The 21,488-nt window shown below is 36.1% G+C and overlaps 1 protein-coding gene across 11 annotated transcripts in view; it reads left to right on the forward strand.

Annotated features, from left to right (window-relative positions):
- Positions 1-21,488, forward strand: part of BBX (BBX high mobility group box domain containing) — a 291,018-nt gene that overhangs the window by 190,333 nt on the left and 79,197 nt on the right. For all 11 annotated transcript variants that reach the window (XM_070406138.1, XM_070406133.1, XM_070406134.1 and 8 more), the window contains 3 exons: positions 1,500-1,742; positions 14,649-14,844; positions 18,541-18,608. In XM_070406138.1, the coding sequence (XP_070262239.1) occupies positions 1,500-1,742; positions 14,649-14,844; positions 18,541-18,608 (507 nt within the window). The remainder of the gene's footprint in view (positions 1-1,499; positions 1,743-14,648; positions 14,845-18,540; positions 18,609-21,488) is intronic.

A 21,488-nucleotide genomic window follows, 5' to 3' on the forward strand; every position in this document is an offset into this window, starting at 1 on the left:
GAATATTCAAATTGTTAATGATTGTATACATAATAAGAAAAATCTGTAGCCTTCAACCCAATAATAATCTATAATGGATTTCCAAATCAGATTGCTGTGATTTAAAGTTTATTCTGTGCTATTTGTGTTTGAAAATAATTGATGGTTAATTAAATGCATTTGCAATACTTACTTTAAACTTAAAAGACTTTTTTAAAAAATACTACATTAGATTAAGCTAGTGATTTGTCCTAGAGTATCTTATCTGTATATAAAAGAACACAGTTACCTTACATAGTGGTTCTCAAAGTGTGATTTTCAGACTGGCAGCATCAGCATCAGGTGGGAACTTGTTAGAAATACAAATTATTAAGGCCAACTCCAGAGCTACAGAGTCAGAAACTCTGGGAATAGGACCTAACAATCTGTTTTAACAAGACCCTTGAGGATTTCAGAGCTCATCCAAGTTTAAGAACTACTGCCCTACTGTATAATGCAGACTGACAACAACTTCAATCTTCTTGATTTTAACTATGAAACAAATTAAAGAAATGCTTTTAGTAAGCATTCTGGACTTCTGTTCATGGTTGCAATATTTCTAAGATATATTCTAAAATCATAATTTAGAATTAGATGATGATTGACAATGCTAATATATTGTGAGATTCAGTGATCAGAGATGTGCTTTAAGAAATTTAATCTTCAGCCAGGTGCAGGAAGTCTTTATAAGAGGTTAAAAGCAGGAAGACTAGACCATTGACTGGAGTCGTACTAGTAAAGTAGCAATGAGAATTACACAGATGCAGTGGACAGGATCAGAGCTTTGCAGAGTCCTTAAAGACCTTGAATGAAATGAAATGCTTAGAAAAGGGGGGGATTCAGAACTGATTTTGAAGGCTTAGGTCTGGATGAGTTTATTCCTATCACCATAGTATTTCACTAGAGTGGAAAATATTTATAAGCTTGAAAATGTACAACGTAGTTATTCCTTCAAATAATATTACATGTCTATTTTGATTTTCACAGTAGGAGGCTCTACTTATGATGTGCACATAAACATTGAGTATTGTATTTAGGTTTTTATGGTCTATTTTCATGGTAACATTTTCATGTTTTTGGCCATAGGAAAGCACTTTATAAAGAGGAGAAAGACAACTCTTAATATTTGTATACTTTATGTGAATATTTTTGTTACTCTTGAGACCCATATACCACAGAATGGGTTTATTCATTCAACAGTTAAGTACTAATGTTATACCAGACATTGAGCTAGGTGCTGTGTAAGCAAATACAACACAATATAATATATCCTGTAATAGACATGCTCAGGTTACTGTAGAAACTAAGCAGAAGAATACATTATATGTTGTTTGCCAATCACTACTGGTTAATAATTTTTTTCTCAATTTATAAGTTTTTTAAATGGTGCTAAAAAATACAATTTGAAAACCAAGATTAAATGTTAAAGCAGAATTATCCAGGATGTGTTAAACATTTGGCTTTTGTTTGTTTGGTAATAGGTTCAACTTCTTGGGGCTGATGGCCTAGAGCAAGATGTTGCTGAGACTGAAGATGATGAATCACCAGAGCAGCGAGCCCGGAGACCAATGAATGCATTTCTCTTATTTTGCAAACGCCATCGCTCCCTTGTCCGTCAGAAACACCCCAGGCTTGATAACCGAGGTGCTACCAAGATACTGGCTGATTGGTGGGCTGTTCTTGATCCAAAGGAAAAGCAGAAATACACAGACATGGCCAAGGAGGTAGGTTCCAGGAACAAGGTTTAAGGTGTGGTTGTGAACAATCAATCCCATCTTCCTCAGTCAGCAAATATGAAGGCCTACCAGCAGGAAGGTGAATCCTGAATTAGGTGTCAAGAGAAAACATAAAAGGTTTATTCCTATTTCTTTTCTTTTTTTAAAAAAATACATTTTTATTGATTTCAGAGAGGAAGGAAGAGGGGGAGAGAGAGAGAGAGAAACATCCATGATGCGAGAGAATCATGGATCGGCTGCCTCCTGCACGCCCCCTACTGGGGATCAAGCCCACAACCCGGGCATGTGCCCTTGACAGGAATCGAACCTAGGACCTTTCAGTTCGAAGGCCGACGCTCTAGCCACTGAGCCAAACCGGCCAGGGCTTATTCCTATTTCTGAGTTCTGAGTTCACCTTTCAAACACTAGTGGAGTGCCAAGAGCAGTCTATTACCAAGAGATTTTTTCTCATTGTATGTACTCTACTGATTGATTTTTTATGAATGGTGATTTATTACAAATGGGTTTTTTAAAATAGTTTTTCTAGGAACTCAGCTTCTGCTGTCAGAAAGTGCCTGTGGTAAAGATGACAATCTTAGGTTACTCTGTTTGTGTCATGGGAAAGAGTTGATCAAGTTCTGATGCTATATAGCTTTGTGACAGTATCTAAGTCAATCTCTGGGTCTCAGCTTTCTTCTTTTTATGTTAGAATGAGGAAGTTGGACAAAAATTTGTATCCCTTCCAGCTCTAACATTTTTTGATTTTGTAATATATATAGCTTTCAAGAGATATGCTTTGATTTGTTTCTGTTTTGTAGGTAGTGCAGCATGAATATTTAAAACTAGTAAATGAGAAATGGCAGTGGAATAGGATGTACAGTGGCGTGTGCATGCATGTTAACAATGTATAGGCAGTAGTTGGTGAGAAGCATTTCCATGCAGGAAGGCTATTCAGAGAGATTGGACATTAATTCTATAATGATAGCACTGACTAAACTTCTTCAAAAATTATACTCTGGTCTGTTACTAAGTTAATCTAAAATTAATGAGAGTTCATTGTACATTTAAAATATGTGTAATGGATTTATCAAGTAATGGGAAAAAGGAAAGCAATATCATTGTGATTAAACCTGAAAAGACTAATTCTAACTTTATTTCTTCAGTGTTGCCACTTGCAAATAATCTTGATTCATGAATCATGAAAACCCTGCCACCCAAGCATTTGGTTAAATCTGTGAAAAGATGAACCAGCAGGTGGCAAAATACAGTGTTTCAAGCGACACATGTTATTAGACATCTCAGTGTGTGGAAAATAATTATTTTAATTGCTGTGGTTTTATTGAGTTGTTTAACAAGCTAACATGGAACATAAAAATTTCGTAGGCAATGTTCAGGGAAATTTGAATCCAGAGTAAATGATGAGTCTGCCTATATGCTATGTAATTAATGCTCACATAAGGCTTTTGGAATTGACTACTGTTAGAAACAGGATTTTAACTAACATCTAGAGCAGTGGTCGGCAAACTCACTAGTCAACAGAGCCAAATATCAACAGTACAACGATTGAAATTTCTTTTGAGAGCCAAATTTTTTAAACTTAAACTAAATAGGTAGGTACATTGTTATTAACTTAATTAGGGTACTCCTAAGGCTTAGGAAGAGCCACACTCAAGGGGCCAAAGAGCCCCATGTGGCTCGCGAGTCGCAGTTTGCCGACCACGGATCTAGAGTGTTTAAAATCAATTCCAGTAGCCTACATGGTTTTCAATGTTTTAGTAGATTTCCACTAGCTTAACAATACATAGTAAAACTTTCTCATTAAATAGCTTTAGATCCTTTCATAGTCATTCATGCTTCTATGGTAAAATAAACAATTATCTGAAACCTCATAGGAACCTGCATTAGCCTTTTATAATTAAACAGTTGAGTTTGTTTTTGGATCGCTGTATTTGGATAACAAGCAGCCTGTACCAAGTATATTATTTATCCCAACTACTGCTAATTTACCAGCTCGACAGGTGACCACTTTTAAAAAGAGGAAGTATTATTTTTATATAGGAAATCCCTTACTAATTACTTAGTTAGGGTTATAATATTTGCCATAGTGGTGCTGTAATGAAATTGTTAAGGTGGTCCCCTGCAATCTATTACAAGTGATGATCATAACTGATTCTTTATCTTGCTTCTTACCTAGTTTATATATGTTCTTATTAAATGTTGTCTTATTTCCAGTGCACAGTGTGGATAATTCAGCTACTTCCAAAATCATTATAGGATTGGTTGCTATTCATAAGTGACACTTCCTTGTTTCAGTTTATTTACAAAATGGTTTTGAAATTACATTAAAGTGCAGGTAATTGTGAGGTTGCTTTTTTGTGTGAATATTGCAGTCTGAATTGGAATATCTGTTTAATAAACAAAAACTTATTGCTTGAAGGTACCAGGTTTTGTGATGGTTGCTAGTGATAAATATGTTCTCAGTTCCTCAAGGTCCCCCTCAGCCTATCATTTTTATAATTGCTTTCTACGTGTAATCTTTCAATTTTAAACACCAATTTAAAGTGTGTCCCCTATTAGGACAAGACATATTCTTTCAGCATAGTTGACTGTGAATGTGAATGCTGTCATTATCAATCGAGTAAGAAATACTTAATTTTTTCCTTTTTGTTTTTAAAAGAAACATTATAAAACCATCAGTGAATAATAACTTTAGAGATTTATTTTTTTTTTTACCTGCTAGAACTTTCTCTGACCCTATCCTTGCATGATGGTGCAAGTGTTATGGCTGTTCACAGGTTCTGATTTCTGACTGTGGCTGCCTGTTAGGACACGCAAAAATAATATTACTTTTCCTTTTAATATCTTTATGTATGTACTCTTACAAATATAGGAATACAATTCTTTCTTACTGCCTAGGATATTGTTGGAACCATCCACTATTCACTTAAACTAATAGTTATAATTAATTCAGTCAGTTTAGAGGATCTTATATCTTGACCTTCACGTTGAGTGGGATCAGTGCAAAAATGAGGGAGAATCTGGGAAGTCGAGGCAATTTTGAATGACCTTTATATTACACTCTTCCTTCTTTTGAGTAGAATCAGAGACATGAGGCCGAATGCATGCATTTGTTGATTGATTGATTCATCGTTTTACATAAGCACAAGCATGTAAAGTCAGTTGTGATTGTGCAGATTCTTTTTTAAAAAATTTTTTTATTTATTTTTACTATTGTTGAGAATATTACAGATGACTCCCTTTTCCCCCACATTGCCCCCTCTACCCAATTCCCACCCCGTCGCAAGCCTTCACTATCCTATTGTCTGTGTCCATAGGTAATGCCTTGTGTACATATAAGTTCTTTGTTTAATCTCTTCCTACCCCTCATCCCCACTTCCTTCTGAGATTCCTCAGTCTGTTCCATGTTTCTATGCCTCTGGTTCTATTTTATTCATCAGTTTATTTTGGTCATTAGATTCCTCATTAGTTTATTTTGATTTTTAGATTCAATTGTTGATATGCATTTATTGCCATTTTATTGTTCATATTTTCTTCTTCTTTGTACTAACTGTGTTTCTCTTGCTGCTTCTAAGATTCTCCTTTGTCTCTAACCTTTGGCATTTTAATTATGATGCTTTTCAGTGTGGGCTTCTTTGGGTTCTTCTTTTTGGGACTCTCTGTGCTTCCTAGACTTGTAAGTCTATTTCTTTCACCAGGTAGGGGAAGTTTTCTGTCATTATTTCTTCCAATAGGTTTTCAATATCTTGCTTGCTTTCTTTTCCTTCTGGCACCCCCATAATGCGAATGTTGGTATGCTTGAAGTTGTCCCAGAGGCTCCTTACACTATCTTCATATTTTTGGATTCTTCTTCTTTTTTTTTTTTTTGCTCTTCTGATTGGGTGTTTTTTGCTTCCTCATATTCCAAATCCTTGATATTTTGAATCCTTGTAAATTATCCTTTACTTCAGTTAGTGTATGCTTAATTTCTGACTGGTCCATTTTGAAAATCTTTGAAATTCAAACTAAGACCCTTGTTGTGATGCCAGACAATCCAATTCTTCGCCTTTTGTCTCTGGGTCTCCCTGAGCCATTACCCCAGTGCTGAAGCTCAGAGGGAGGAAGTCTGTGTACCTTCATGCAACAGCCGTTTAATAAAGGGTGTCCCAAAATTCACGCACGAAGTAATTTTGATAGAAAACACAAGTTTATAATTAAAAATTGTAAATTGTTTATTGATTCATAAAATATACAGTATAGGGTTATGTATGGAATAGCATATTGGGTAAATGGCCTCCACGGCACAAAAAACTGGATTACCATGTCGTGATAGTGAGCACCATTAACTGTTATTGCCTGAGCAGCCGCATTTCGGTCATGGAAAATTTCAACAAAAGAGGGCGTATATGCCAGCAAAGCCATGGAGGCCATTTACCCGATATGCTATTCCATACATAACCCTATACTGTATATTTTATGAATCAATAAACAATTTACAATTTTTAATTATAAACTTGTGTTTTCTATCAAAATTACTTCGTGCGTGAATTTTGGGACACCCTTTAGTAACTGTCTGGGTCTCCAACAGACTCAGTGTCACTCAGCCATAATCCCCCTGGTTTTTACAGCCTGAAGTTATGGGGACTTCTCTTCCCAGCTCTGGAACCCTGAGCTGGGGAGTCTGGTGTGGAGCTGGGATCCCTTACTCCTCACGGGTGGTCTCTACATTCGAGACATTCCTCCCGATTAAAAAAAACGCTGCACATGGGTCTCAGACCAGCCCATTCTGCGCCTCTGCTCCTCCTACGTCTCAATGTGCTTTCTTCTTCTCTAGTTGTAGGATTTCCATTCAGCTAGCTTTCAGGTGGTTCTGAATGATGGTTGTTATGTATTTTAGCTTTAATTTTGATGTGATTGTGGGAGACAGTGATTACCATGTTCACCTGCCCCTCCATTTTGGTTCTCCTGTCCCCATTCTTCAGAGCAGGGATCTCAGGCTCTTTGGAGTTAGTATCTTGACCATTTATACATTTGTGGAGCTAGGATACTCCTGCCTGTTTGATTTTAGCGCCCTTTTACTATATGGCGGCTTGCGTTAGAAGCCTGAGAGATAAGTAGATTTGAATAAGTATGACAAAAATGGTAACAATAAAATGGGACTTAGGGGAAGCCTCTACCTGTGCTGGGGTGGGGGTATTTCAGAAAAGGCTTTATGAACTTGATAAAAGCTGGCCTGGGCAGGTAAGGATAAGAGCCGATGTGGGAGAGTAAGAACAAGTTCAAAAACAAGAAAATTTGTTTTGTTTTACCCTAAGCCTAGCATATGTGTAGGAGAGTGATAAGAAATGATGATGTTAAGGAAAAATTACGAGACCAGGCTGAAAAGTTTGGAGGCTTAGTTGTATGCCAATAAAACAGCTATGAAATTAAATGCAATAAAATGTAACTCGAACATAAATTATAATAGCCTTTTGTGAATGTTGGTATCTGTTGTTGTCAGTACTCGAGCAAACATTTCCATTACCATAAAACTCCATGAAGTTTTTAGTGATTAGTTCTTCCTCCATATTTCAAGATAAAATTAACCTGTTTTGGGTTATTTATTTGCACCTGGGTTACTTTCTGTAAAGGCCATTCATTCCCTTATTTTGGTTTCATCAGAAATGGATTCTTCTCCCAAAAAGATAAATTCTCATTTTCTCATGTATTGTAATGGCAAGTTTTTGTTAACTGTCATGTATCGTGTTTAACAGAACTTGTATTACACGCTTGCTGTGGCACCTTGCATACTACTGCCTGAGAGTAGCACCTCATTTATCCAGCATCCTTGAGAAATCGATGTTACACATTGTTGCTCCTTTAAACACTTTTTATTTCATATATTTATCCTGGAGATTTTGTTTAAAATTTTGTTTACATGCTTTCTTAATTAAAGTATTCAGATTGCCTTTTGAATTATTTGAAAATTTCAACTCATTATTTACAAACAAGAATTATTTTATAATCTGTAATTTGGTGAGACCTTTGTGAACAGTTGCATTTTATTCACATTTCTGTCTGTGTATCAAATGAGACTATTTTGTTCTTTTGAATTCCCTCTTTGCTTTCCCATGTGTCTTTCTTTTGGATCTACCCTCCACTGTATTGACATTTCTCTCCTTTTAATTCTTTTGGCTACCTCTAATGAAATGGCTTACTATCTATGGGTTTTCTGAATGTGGCTTAATTAGACACCCCCCCCCCCCACCCCCCCACCACAAAAAAAAATTTTTTTTCGGCTGTGTGTTTCACAATATTCCTTGTTTCTTAGACCTTTCCCATTTTTGTGTTTCAGATATCAGTGCTTTCTTACTGTATTTTAAAAAATATTCCAGCATTTGTCTTTGAAATGGTAATAATCAATTTCTGAATATTGCTCTGTTTTGTTCAGGTTTCTTTTATAAACATTTAACTCATTTACACGTCAGATTAATCCCATGATACAGATACTATTTTTGAAAAGCTAAAGATGAGGACACTGAGGCCCAGAAAAATTAAGTGACTTGTCCAAGGAAGCAAGTTAGTAATAGCATAGCTGTGGTTTTCATACTTGGCCCTCTCCCTTCTCAGACCTTCCTGAGTTTCCACATCTGGAAAATGGCAGTAAAGATGCCTACCTTCCCAGGGTCAAGATGAGATACAGAAGAAGTGATATAGGTATAAACATTCTATAAAGTTTAAAATGCTGTATAAATGTTAGTTTTATTGTTATTCCTGACAAGCAAACTTGTCTGTTTGTATTTGATATTTCTCTACCTAGTTATTGCTTACTTTTTTTCATTAGGAACTGTGAACACAGTGAAGGGCTATAGAAATGCAAAATTTGTCTTTGAAAGAAGAATCAACAAAACTAAATGTATCATTTGCCCAATTTGGCAGATACTGTCCTATGTGATTAATAGCCCCCAAGAAAATAGATGTTCAGTTAGGTGAATTAATGACTTGATTTCAAAATATCAATTTGCTAATTGTTAGTAAACACTATAATTTAAATATTTCAATAAAATAAAAGTATAAGGACTTTATAATGACCCCATAAACAGTGATAGACCTCATAGTGAGTGATAAATTAAAAATTTGAACTAAATCCTTTAAAACTCATTTTGATGTTGATTTCAGATGTTAATATTTAGATGACTGAGGGGCCTAATTCTGAAACATCATGTAAGATGTTTGCTAGTTTTATAAGAAAGTTCTAGTTAAGAAAGATGCTGTCACTAACACTCAGATTTCTTCTCTTTCTGAGGCATCCCCTTCCTCCCCTCCAAGGTTGACCTGCTAGTAAATTCTTTCCCAGGAAGATATCATATCCTCTGCTATGAATCATTTAGTAATATGTGTTGGTGAAAATCAATACATGTAATGAAAATGATAATACTATTGTCCTCATGAAGGAATTATTACCAGCACCAACTATTTTTAAAGCACTGGTGATAATAAAGGCCAGCTTAAATGAACTTCTGATGTAGAGCTGTGCTGAAGACAACATAAAGCAGGAACAGTCACTGACCATAATCATTTCTCTTTCTCTTTCTCTTTCTCTTTCTCTTTCCTCTTTCTCTTTCTCTTTCTCTTCTCTTTCTTTCTCTTTCTCTTTCTCTTTCTGTCTCTTTCTCTTTCTCTTTCTCTTTCTCTTTCTCTTTCTCTTTCTCTTCTCTTTCTCTCTTTCTCTTTCTCTTTCTCTTTCTCTTTCTCTTTCTCTTTCTATCATATTCCACCTACCCACCTCTATCTCAGTACTTTGTGAATATCAACTAGACACTGGGGATTAAAAGAGCATGGATCAGAGTCTCTGCCTTCATATTCTTTATAGCCATTAGCCACACAAACATACAGGGTGAGGAAAAAGTAGGTTGACATGTGTTCATATGGAAAATAATATAATAATAATAATACAAGAATAAACTGTGTTTCCTGTACTTACAACTGTAAGCCTACTTTTGCCCTACCCTGTATTATTTCTTTTTATACATGGTCCATAGGCCTTTCCCTGGCTCAGGCATGAAAAAATGGTTTTTCAAAGGGTCGGTAAAAGGGGAAGCTACCTATGGGTTGAAGAACAAAGGACAAGCAAAAGCCCTGGAGTATGTGGCTTTTATGGAAAACAGTAAAGAGAAATCACTATGAAGGTCAATACACTGTCACTATCACAATATTAATCTTCCAAAATCTTAAATTCAATGTAAATGAGCAGTACCAAGACAGTATTCATTAGTCCAATCATGTACATATTGAGCAAAGGAGTTAAAAATGTGGACGATAGAGAAGAGAATAGGAATTTAATGCTTAGATGGAGAAGCTGTAAATTCATGCAAAGACACACAGGTCAATGCAAGCAGTGAACAAGTGTGGTCAGAAGCAGAAAGAGCCTCAGGCTGTGAGGATGTCTCTCTGTCCCTGAAACTAGGCACCTCATCAATCACTTGCTCTGATTCAACTGTAAGAGACAACAGAAAGGCTTAATCATTCGTTGTGATGAGGTTATTAAGGAAAGGAATTACAGAGAAGTCTGTGTAAGAAAGAAATGAAGGAAGAGTGTATTAGTCTGAAGCAAATAGCTGAGTGGAACTATTAGCATGCTAGTTAACCATGTGGGCAAAATCCATCATCACAGGATTAAAAGGGCCGAAGAGATCGGCTCCACTCATCTGGATCCTTGCTGAGGGTAGGAGAGAAAACTCAGTTATCTTCTAAGAGCATCCATGTTGGGCTCCTGGTACTACCTCAAAAGTAATTTACTAAATATAATTTTCAAAAATCCCCTAGTAAAGTAAAAAGTCACCTCATGATTTCCATTTCCCCCCCACAAATTTCCAACTCATTAGATAACCTACTGTGATTCTACTTTACAGACACAGCCCCTGACTTACAAGGTGCTCAGTAAATGCGGTCTCCCTTCTCCCTAATCCCAACCATCACCACATTTCATTAGCAATAATACTAAATCACTGTTCTTCAGTGATGGTAGTAAATGCATCCATTTTATGACAGCATTTTGCCTACTTCATATGTGACAATGGCATTGTTATATACCAAAGACAAGACTTTATATTTATCTTTTTAAAATATTTTTAATTGATTTTAGAGAGAAAGGGAGAGGAATAAAGAGAGAAAAAAAATTGATGAGAGAGAAACATACATTGGCTACCTCCTGCACATACCCTCTCCCCCCCACCCCCCCACCCCCGCCCCAATCCGGGATTGAGCCCACAGCCTGTGCATGTGCCCTGACCTGGGATTGAACCAGTGACCTCTTGGTTCATGGCTCAATGCTCAGCCACTGAGCCACACTGACTGGGCACCTTATGTTAATGTTTTAAAAATTGGGTCTCAACATTAATTTTCCAGATCATTGATGAGATTGGCGATTTGATTTTAAATTTATTAACTATTCTCCAACAGTTTGTTTTTGATGCGGGGAAGGGGATGCTACCTAAAAGTCCAGTAGTATTCTAGTTATTAATACAGTCTGGATCTCAACAGAGTGAAAGAGAATGGCAACCCTGGTGAAGACCATAAGTAATGAGGGACCCTGGGAATGCCTATACAAAAAAAGATAGCTGATTCTGGTGCAAATATGTGAAATATCTCCATAAAATAAAATCTACTGGAATTTTGGAAGAGAGATTGCACAGGAAATTATCTGATATTTTAAAAAGAGATATAACACTTTTTTATTTTATAACTGCAGGGGGCTAAGTGAACCCCTAACATACATTTTGAAACAGCTATAGTTCTCTGTGGCAGGCAAAATCACATTATACATGGGTGAAAGAGGAAAGGAAGACTTAAAAAATGGCACTCATCTCTACTTCCTTAGTTCTAGAACCTTTCCTCACAAAAAGTTTAAAAATTATCATTTATTAGATAATAAGACACAATAGCATTATCTGATCTGAATTATTGTTGCTTAGTTATCTTTACTAGAAAGAAAATTAGACTGTTTGATGTGACAGAACATTGAATTAAGTTTATGGTTTTGACAGAACAAAAATATTTTAAGTTATACATTAACCTGCAAAACTTGCATGATAAAAACCACTCCAATAAATGTCACACACTTCAAAAACTGACTTGATTAAGTGGCTATGGAATGGCTTGGTTATTCTATTATGGAAAAGTCATAAAGGAAAAACAGAACATAAGACTTAACTATTGATTCTGTTACCTAAATTGGCTATAAGGATTACTGTGGCAATTTTCATATATAAAAACATTTTAAAGAATAATTTTACTCCCTAATTTGGGTAGTTAGGAGAAAAGTCAGTTTAGTAAGTCTGTATTAATAAAACACCAAAATGTCAGAATTTCTTTTTAATCTAATTTTGTTACTTTTTAGAAAGTGAATATGGATCTGAGTGAGTAATATTATCTACATTTCTGAAAATGTAAAATAGATAAATTCATGTTAACTCATTTGAATTGTAAAATGCTTGTTTTGGGTTTTTTTTTAAATGTGTTGACTGAGGTTTAGTAATTTCCTTAAACAGTATAAACTTTCTTCTCACAAAATAGTTTATGGCATGAATTATTCAAACAGTGCAAAAGTTAACTTTTATCTATATCCCTTTGAAAGATCACAAATTCCAAAGTTGTCAGGATTTACTGTAGTAATTGAAACTTTCATAACTGGAACTTTCTTATAAAACTGCCAAATTCTTGAAAATTTCTCATGACAAATATGTTAATTCATTTGTTTGAAAGTCCTTTGTCACTTTATAGAGTGGTGACCTTTGTCCAAATGACTGTTCATCTGACAAACCTAGCCTGTGTGTCTTCCACTGGAACACAATAGTGATGCATGTGTCTGCTACTTCCATTTTCACCTCTCCCTGCCATTTGTCACTTTCCACCTCCGGACAGCAGGCCAGGCTATTTGTCTGCCCAGCTTAATATGTAAATGCCCCCGTACACATGTAGGATAGGGTATTTCTTCTATCACATTTGGTATCTCCCAATACATTCCGCTATGTCATGGTAAATTCTAGTTTCTTCTGGTTTTGTGTTCCATTTTAATTATTTTTGTAAGAAAAGTATAACTGTATCTTACAGTTTTTCATGGTTACCTTCCTCCTATATGTTCCTATATATCAGTAGTCAGATATACAGTTTTTATTTTTTAAAAAGGAAAAATTTGAATTAAGATAATTCTAAATAATTCTAAACCATTGACTAGATACAGTACAATTTTCTATATGATTTTAAGTGAAGTGCTGAGAAAAGTTTGTTGTTTGGATTACATATACTTTATAGCAAGGGTAAAAGGAAACTTTATTTCCAATTTGGCTAAATAAAAAGCTTTGGAGCTTATAGTGATAGTTCATTTTACACACAAAGAGACCATTTTAAAAGGCAAACTTATGGGATTAAAAGAATTGCATTAATTTAATAGAGTATTCAGCAGTAATAACATATAATAGTTGAAGAATACATGGAAAATCCATTTTATTGGATGACAATTTTTGGCAATTGTATATAATAAAAGGCAAATCAACCAAACAGCTCAAGGACCAGTCACTATGATGTGCACTGACCACCAGGGGGCAGATGCTCAACGCAGGAGTTGCCCCTGATGGTCAGTGCTCTCCCACAGGGGGAGCGGTGGGGGGCTCCCACCTCCACAGCAGTGCTAAGGATGTCCAACTGCCGGACATCCCCCGAGGGCTCCCAGACTGCAAGAGGGTGCAGGCCAGGCTGAGGGAGAGCTTCCCCCTAGGGCGCCCCCCCCCCCCCCCCCCCAGTGCATGAATTTTGTGCACCGGGCCTCTAGTGTATAATAAATAGCAGTAAATAGTTTTTATTTAATTTAGTCAGGAAAGGGGAAAGAAGTGGCAGATGTAGGAGAAAGAGCTACAGGAGAAAGCCACAGGAAGATAAAGGAGAAAGGACACTGTCAGTGAAGGCTGAAACCTCTCAGTAAAGACAAAGTTTGTGATGGATTAATTGCAACATCACACATTACAGCTCTAAGCCCATTCACATTAGTGAATACATGTGCTCATTACAAAGCCCTGGGATGTTGGCAGGTGCAGTTACACTTTACAGATGGAGGAACTGAAGCTGAGAAAGGTTAAACAACTTGCTTAATGTCCACAGATGGCTGATAGCATAGATGGGTTTTGAACTCAGGTCCCCAGAATCTGCACCCAGTACTCTTTCTTCTATGTGGCCTGGCATACTCAAATGACTGAAAGTTATGTATTATGTGGCTCTACCTTGTAACCCTTCTTCTGTTCTCAATTTTGGTTCATTTATCCCATAGCTGATTACTTTGCTCCGTTAGGTTTGCCTACATCAAAGCACAGGTTTAATTTTTACTGTACTTACCAAAGTAAACAGTGAGCAGAACCTGGTCACTGGCCTGTTCACACTTTGTAATGTGTATCAGATACCATGCTATGCACCTCTGTTTACAGTAACCCTAGGCATTTGGTGTTATTTCCCGTCTGTGGAGACCAAGGCTGAGGCCCAGAGGTGTTACATTCTCCAATTCTGGTCTCCATCCTTGGCCACCATAGTCCGAGTGGAAATGTTAGGGTTTGAATTCTGGTTTTTCTGTCTTCAAAGCCTTTTGCTCTTTCCAGGACAAATAACTCCCTCTCTCCACCAAAGTCAGACAGCTTTTTATATACTAATAAAATATTGAGGGATAAAAGATAAAAAATTGCCTGCTTCTGTACCCTCATCCCACAAATGAACTTTTTAGTAAATGAATTCATGTTCTGAATTGTCATCCCTACTACAAGGAAAGCCATTGACATTACTGAAAATGGGTTTGGGTTTTTTTTCAGTCATTATCTATATAGGGTAATGATGTGAAGTCTGCTAGAACATTTTCAATCTACGTGTTCATTAAAACCTGTTACTTATTTTTTATAGTATAAAGATGCATTTATGAAGGCAAATCCTGGCTACAAATGGTGTCCTAGCACAAACAAGCCTGTGAAGTCCCCAACACCCACTGTCAATCCACGAAAGAAACTATGGGCCTTCCCATCTGACTCTTCAAGAGACTTGCCAAGCCCCAAGAAAGCAAAGACTGAAGAAATGCCTCAACTTAACTTTGGAATGGCCGGTGAGTTTAGATACTATTTCTACCAGTTCTTTATTTAGGCAGTACCTTCCCCAAATAATACAGAGAGAGAGATTGAATAAAATAGAGAAAGAAGCAAAATATATGATCAGTAGGAAATAGTGGCAATATTGCATATCTTAAAGCTTTGGAGCATACATAGAGTGCATATGTATAATTAAAGGAGGTGTGAATTCCTGACATTGTCATTATGGAAAAGCAGACAGCAATGTGGAGATGGTCAGGAGCTCAGGGAATTTTATAATGTAACAACATAGTTTACAGACATACACTGTAAGCTATCTGAGTAAGCACCTTAGTTAGTATGGGTACTTAATGAGCCACAATTATGTAGATCATTTGAGGATGTATCATCTAGGGCAAGAATATGAACAACTTCGTCACAAGTCTGAGATGGACCTGACAGATGTTTCTTAGAGGGAATTCCCATCCTGCCCCCAATCCTGTATGAGCCGGGCAAATTTAAAAGTCCAGATGGCCCCATTTGTTATGGGACCTTTAATACTCTTTGGGTGGTAAGGAATGCTAAAGCATTTATAACCATGAAATGAAGTATTTATATTCACCCTGTAAACGGCTCTGTCTTCCCTAGAAATTGCCATAGTAGTACTCAAAAGAGGAATTTTCCAAGATGAAATTGAGAGATGGGCAGGAGGAAGCAGTGAAGTTGAGGGTGAGCTATAGGATTCCTATGTCCTTCTTACAAGCAGTTTTCTTCTGAATGAGAGCACTTAACCATTTGTAATATAGAGAGCTTGGTAATGAGGTTGAACAATATTGTGATGACACTTTTTTTGTTGTTGTTGTTTTTTTTTTATGGCCAGTAGGCCTAATGTGATTTAATCATAATATGACAAAGTATGTGGTGGTGTCATTTATAAGCCTAAGGAATGCATTCTAATATAATGGCGGCATTCTGGGAGAACAAGTCTTCAGGTGATTGTTATATAGGTGTCCGTAGTATAATTCTAGGCGAGCTTCCAAAATGATACTTCTACATATCCCAGAAGAATCAAAACAGAGATCTTTCCTCATTTTAGCTGTCACTTTGTACTATTTTAGCTTCAAACCACTTGCTAGTAGTCTTGGTGAGCATTCTGGACTTCCCACACCAATTGGAGTGTTTTATAAAACATCTTATTATCAGGACCATAAAAGAATATATGGACAATGGGCTTCTAACTGAATTCCTTCCATTATTATTTATCTTCCATTGCTTTTTCTTTCAATTTTAAATCTAGGTCAATCTGTGTAGTTTTTTTGTTTGTTTTTATTTTTTGAACACAATGGCTCTTTACAAACCAAACATAATTGTAGGTAAATTACAGAAAGCTATGAATGGTATCTGTTTATAGTACCATTTCTGACAGTTTATAAATTTAACTTACATACCTACAAATTAAAAGTGGGACCCAGATTTTCAACCAAGATATGTACAGGTCAGCTTTTAAGAACTGTGCTCTTTAGAGCAAAATATAGGAAAGAAAAAAACAACATCTTTTTTGCGTTTATCTCATGTAAAGGCTTGTGATGGACGTTGGAAATCTAGGATCAGAGCCCTTGTCAAGTATACACTAACTTAACAAGGTAACATTGGCTGATACTTCCAGTTATTCCCTTTTCAATACAGTGAAAGCACATTAATTTGCCTTTAATTAAAACATGGTCCTTAGCTGTTTGAATTTAAGGGTTACCGTAGGACTCTTGGGGGCCAGTTTAAGCTTTTCCTCAACATGGAATCTCATTTTTGTTTTTTGTTTTCCCAGTAGTTTTTGTCACACAGCATTTTGCTATTTTGAATAACCTCAAAGCAGTCAGTTGTATGATTTCCAAGAAGGGAAAGCTATGTAGAATTTAACTTAGAACAAGCCCTCTCGGTGAAGGGAAAGCATATTCTTTATATAAATATATTTTTGATATTTATAATTAACATTATAAAAGTATAAATTAATATAAGGTATGTTGGTAATTTCTTTGTCTATGTTTTCGTGTCATTACATCAAACTTCTTGCAAAGTCACATTGGTGTATAACTTAAAATCATCATATGTATGTTCTTATTTTTATCATTTGAAGTAACACATTTTTATCTTTATGAGAAAGCCATCATCTAATCCTCCTGATCTCTAAAATGATAGCTGCAAAATTATTTAACTGCCCAGAGAACCAAATTAAACTTTTCCATTTTGCTAAACTCATTTTCCCCTCCTGATTTTTATTTTTAAACAGATTTAAGTATCTATTTTAACAGCCACAATAGTTCTTGACTGTAAAAAGCCTTATTTCATCAAATCAGCATGCTCTTGTGTATTCTATGTGTGTGTCTTCCTGTGGCCACCTTTCAACATTAAGCTTGACCTCCTGATCATATGGTGACATATTTTCCCCTCTCATTATCTTTTCCTTTTTTTTTTAACTACCTCAGATTTTTTTTTTTTTTTTTTTTTTTTCAGTTTTTAAAATGTGGTCAGAGTTGCTTCATGAGTTCTGGAGACAGATTGTATACAAAGATATACTCAAGGGCATGCATTTAAACAAGAATTCCACAAAGAAAAAGAAAAGAAACTCCTGAATGTCTTCAGGCAACAGTATGCCTGATCCTCCTTTTTAATTGTAGAGAGATTCCCAAAATTAAAACCTAACTTATTTATTTACTTTTTTAAATGTGTTTCTGTTTATTTTAGAGAGAGAGGAAGGGAGAAGGAGAAAGAGAGAGAAACATTGATTGGTTGACTCCTGTATGCACCCCAAACAGGTATTGAACCTGCAACCTGGGTGCATGCCCTGACCGGGAATTGCCACGTAGTCACACTGGCCAGGGCTAAAAACTCACTGATTAAAGACCTACATGTACTATGATAGGCGCTGAGTTAGGCATTTTCACATGTTATTTCATTGCAGTTCTGATATTTAAGACAACCTTACAGGATATAGGTATCTAATTGTCTGTAATACTTATTTTGTTTAGATATAACCCCAGGTCAGAGATCTGTCAATTTGCTGTTTTTATTTTGTCCTTTTGTTTCTGTTGATTATTGAAGAAATGAAAACAAAGACCTTCAGTAATATAAAAAGGATTCATTTTAAATCTTAAAGCTATTTTCAAGGAAGGGCCCAACTATATCCCTAAGATTTAATATGTCAAAAAGACATCATTTTTAATTTTAAGTTTTAGAGAAAGATTGTTTGAACAAAGCCTACTAGATTTTGCAGGCCCATTTGTAAAAGTTGTCTCTGTTTTCTAGTTCCTCTTATGCCTCGTTCTTTATATCAGCCCTGATTTTACATGGCATAAATAACAATTTGAGAATAACAATCTCAAACTTCTTAGAAGATAAGCATAGCATTCTTTCGTTTAAAAAAATCCACCTAAATCCTCCAGGCAGTAAGGAAAGAAGCATCAGATTAAGGAGATAATTCATGTTATAAACAGCTATGGCATTGAAGAATGTATTATGTTGGAATGGTAGGACCACAGTGCTATTTAAAAGGCTGACAAAACTATGAGTACTAAGTACATATATGCCAGGCATAATGAATTTTGAAAAGTTTTCTATAAAAAGTTATATGTGGTTCTGTTGCATGTTGATTGCTACTCTTTGTGAGTTTCCTTTTTTGACTCTGTGGATTATATGTACTTAATGGTTGTAAATTGATGATTTATTTGTTTTTGGCTTAGATCCTACTCAAATGGGAGGACTGAGTATGCTGCTTTTAGCTGGAGAACATGCGCTTGGCACATCAGAGGTAAGCCAGTTCCTCATTCTGCTCATGTTGGGGGTTGAGAATACAGACATTTGTATTCTGTTCACACTGTGAGTTCTGCACTTCCACTGTTTACAGCTCCTGAACAGACTTTACTTTTGTTTTCCTTGAGCTCTGTATATGCATTGTACTGTGCCTTGAGGGTAACAGAAGTGGTGTGAATGATCACAAGAGCACACAAACACAAGGCAGATGCAGATTTTGAGGTTCTGTGAGCCTAGGGATAAGAAACGCAATGTACAGATAACTTCCGTTCGCCATAACTGTGTCCCGCGTCAGTACAGTGGGTCCTATGATTCATTAAACTCTATTCGTAACATTCCCTACTTTTATCACATTCTCATTTAGACTTGCTAGTGAAAAGATGAGATTTAAAAAAAGAGAAAACTGTCTGTTTCTCTGGTTCTTGAATAAATCCACATTTCTGTTTTATCAAATGAGGAGACATGGCATTCCAAGGTTGTTTCATTTTTTAAAATGGAAAATGAAAAGGACCCAGGCTCTATGACCTTGGTCTTTTATTCCCTTGGTCTGCTTTTGCTAAACATTTTTAGGCATGGTCTTGATGGGCAGGTAGTAGCAGTTCACCATGCATAGTTTGCATGTGTGGAATTCTTCTATTTTCCAGAGACCAAATGTATTAACCTGAAGGTCATGTATTTTATCACATTCAGGTACTTGATATGGACATTTTTCAATCCCCAACCGAAGTTGCTATGTTGGGCAAAATAGCAGTCAGCTCAATTTTATTGCAAATATATACATTTTTTTACTTTGTAAAAAAAAATCGTGAGTGTGCCAATTAGATTATAGTTGAAGCTTGTTCAAATAGTGATTTTAGAAGATAACATATAAGATCTTTACATCACAAAAGCCTTTTATTATAAATAGTTTACATTTGGGATCCATAATAGTTGACCAAATGTTCAATTTAACTTATTTTTATTTCATTGAGTTCATTAGAGCAAAAAGTGTGTAAGTTGGTGGACTGTTAGTTATTTACATTGTATTAATCTTTAGCTGAGAAAAGTAAACACGTCACTGTGCACCTTTGCATACTCATTATTCACCATGTTTGTAATTCCTAGCAGAATAGCTTCTTGAGCATCATTTCACTTTCTAATACATGGCTGCTACCTAATAGCAATCAGACTAACTCTCACCTGGGTATAGACTATTCCAAGCATTTCCGAAAGGTGGCTGTGAATGTTGGAATAATCATACACACTCGAGGTTTCAACACAGTCTGACTCATGACTTCCAACAATGCATTGTATTGTGAAAGTCAGCATCATCTTTTCTAACAGGTTAGATTATAATGATTACTTCCCAACAACTATTAGCATTCTTTCTAACTTTCAGGAACAAAGGTAAACTGATAAATATCTGTAGAACTCACAGGTAGATGAAAATGCTAGTCAAACAAAAGAATGCATTTTATCTTTGCTTAAAAAGTTAGACTCCTGGCTCTTTTTAGTGAGCTTTTCTCCTCCCCAGCAGAGCTCTGACAAAGCAGTGTTCAACCTTTGATTTCTGATGAAGGGGGAAAACCATTTGGAGAATTCTCAGGCTAAAGAAACAAAGCTAAATGGTTGTAAGAAGTGAGTCAGAAGTGAATCAGATAGAAGAGAAGAGGCTCAGGAAGAAGTTGCCAGCAGTTATGTCTTTAGGGGACCACTTCTAAGAACACAACTTTTATACACACTTGCTCTTACAAATGATTTATTTCTTGTTGCTTTAGGAAAGGAAGTATTTAACAAAGTGACAAGATAATATGCATTCAGTGCAATCGTGATGGGGGAAGTGAGGAATGGAAAAACAACAAACTAAGGTTGTTAGGCATAAATAGAAAAAAAATTTTTTGAACAACTGCTGCTTTTATTAGGTAAAACTCAACAGCCATTTACAGTCACTTTATTTCTTACTATTTTGGGTGGGGTGTTTGAAATGTTTAACAAAATGAAGTTAGCTTTTGACAATTTAAGTATACTTTGACAATCTAAAATAAAACCAGATTCACTTTGAAAAAAAGAATACAGCTTTTTTGGTCATCATTCTCTTATTTTTAAAATCTTTATTGTTGAAAGTATTACATATGTCCCCCTTTTTTTTCCCATTGACCCCATTATGGTGCCCCCCACCCCTGCCCCCGCCCCTCCTCCCCAGGCTTCCACCACCCTATTGTCTGTGCCCATGGGTTATGAATATATGCATAAGAGTTCCTTGGTTGATCTCTTCTCACCCACCCACTCCCACCTTCCCTCTGAGATTCGACAGTCTGTTTCATGCTTCTATGTCTCTGGATCTATTTTATTCAACAGTTTATTTTGTTCATTAGATTGCACATATGAGTGAGATCATGTGATACTTGTCTTTCTCTGACTGGCTTATTTCCATTAGCATAATACTCTCCATGTTCCTCTGTGCTGTCTCAAAGGGTAAGAGATCCTTCTTTTTTTCTGCTGCATAGTACTCCATAGTATAAATGTACCACAGATTTTTTATCCACTCATCTACTGATGGGCCCTTGGGCTTTTTCGAGATCTTAGCTATTGTAAATTGTGCTGCTATGAAGAAAGGTATGCATACATTCTTTCTGATTGTTGTTTTGGGTTTCTTAGGATATATTCCTAGAAATGGGATTACTGGGTCAAATGGCAGTTCCATATTTAATTTTTTGAGGAAACCCCATACTGTTTTCCACAGTGGCTGCACCAGTCTGCATTTCCAGCAACAGTGTACTAGGGTTCCTTTTCTCCACATCCTCCCCAGCACTTGTCATTTGTTGTGTTGATGGTAGCCATTCTGACAGGTGTGAGGTTATGCCTCATTGTCATTTTAATTTGCATCTCTCTGATGATC

Source organism: Myotis yumanensis, unplaced genomic scaffold (assembly GCF_028538775.1).
Source record: "Myotis yumanensis isolate MYYU_CA2020_CCGP unplaced genomic scaffold, mMyoYum1.0.hap1 SCAF_2, whole genome shotgun sequence".
Taxonomy (NCBI): domain Eukaryota; kingdom Metazoa; phylum Chordata; class Mammalia; order Chiroptera; family Vespertilionidae; genus Myotis; species Myotis yumanensis.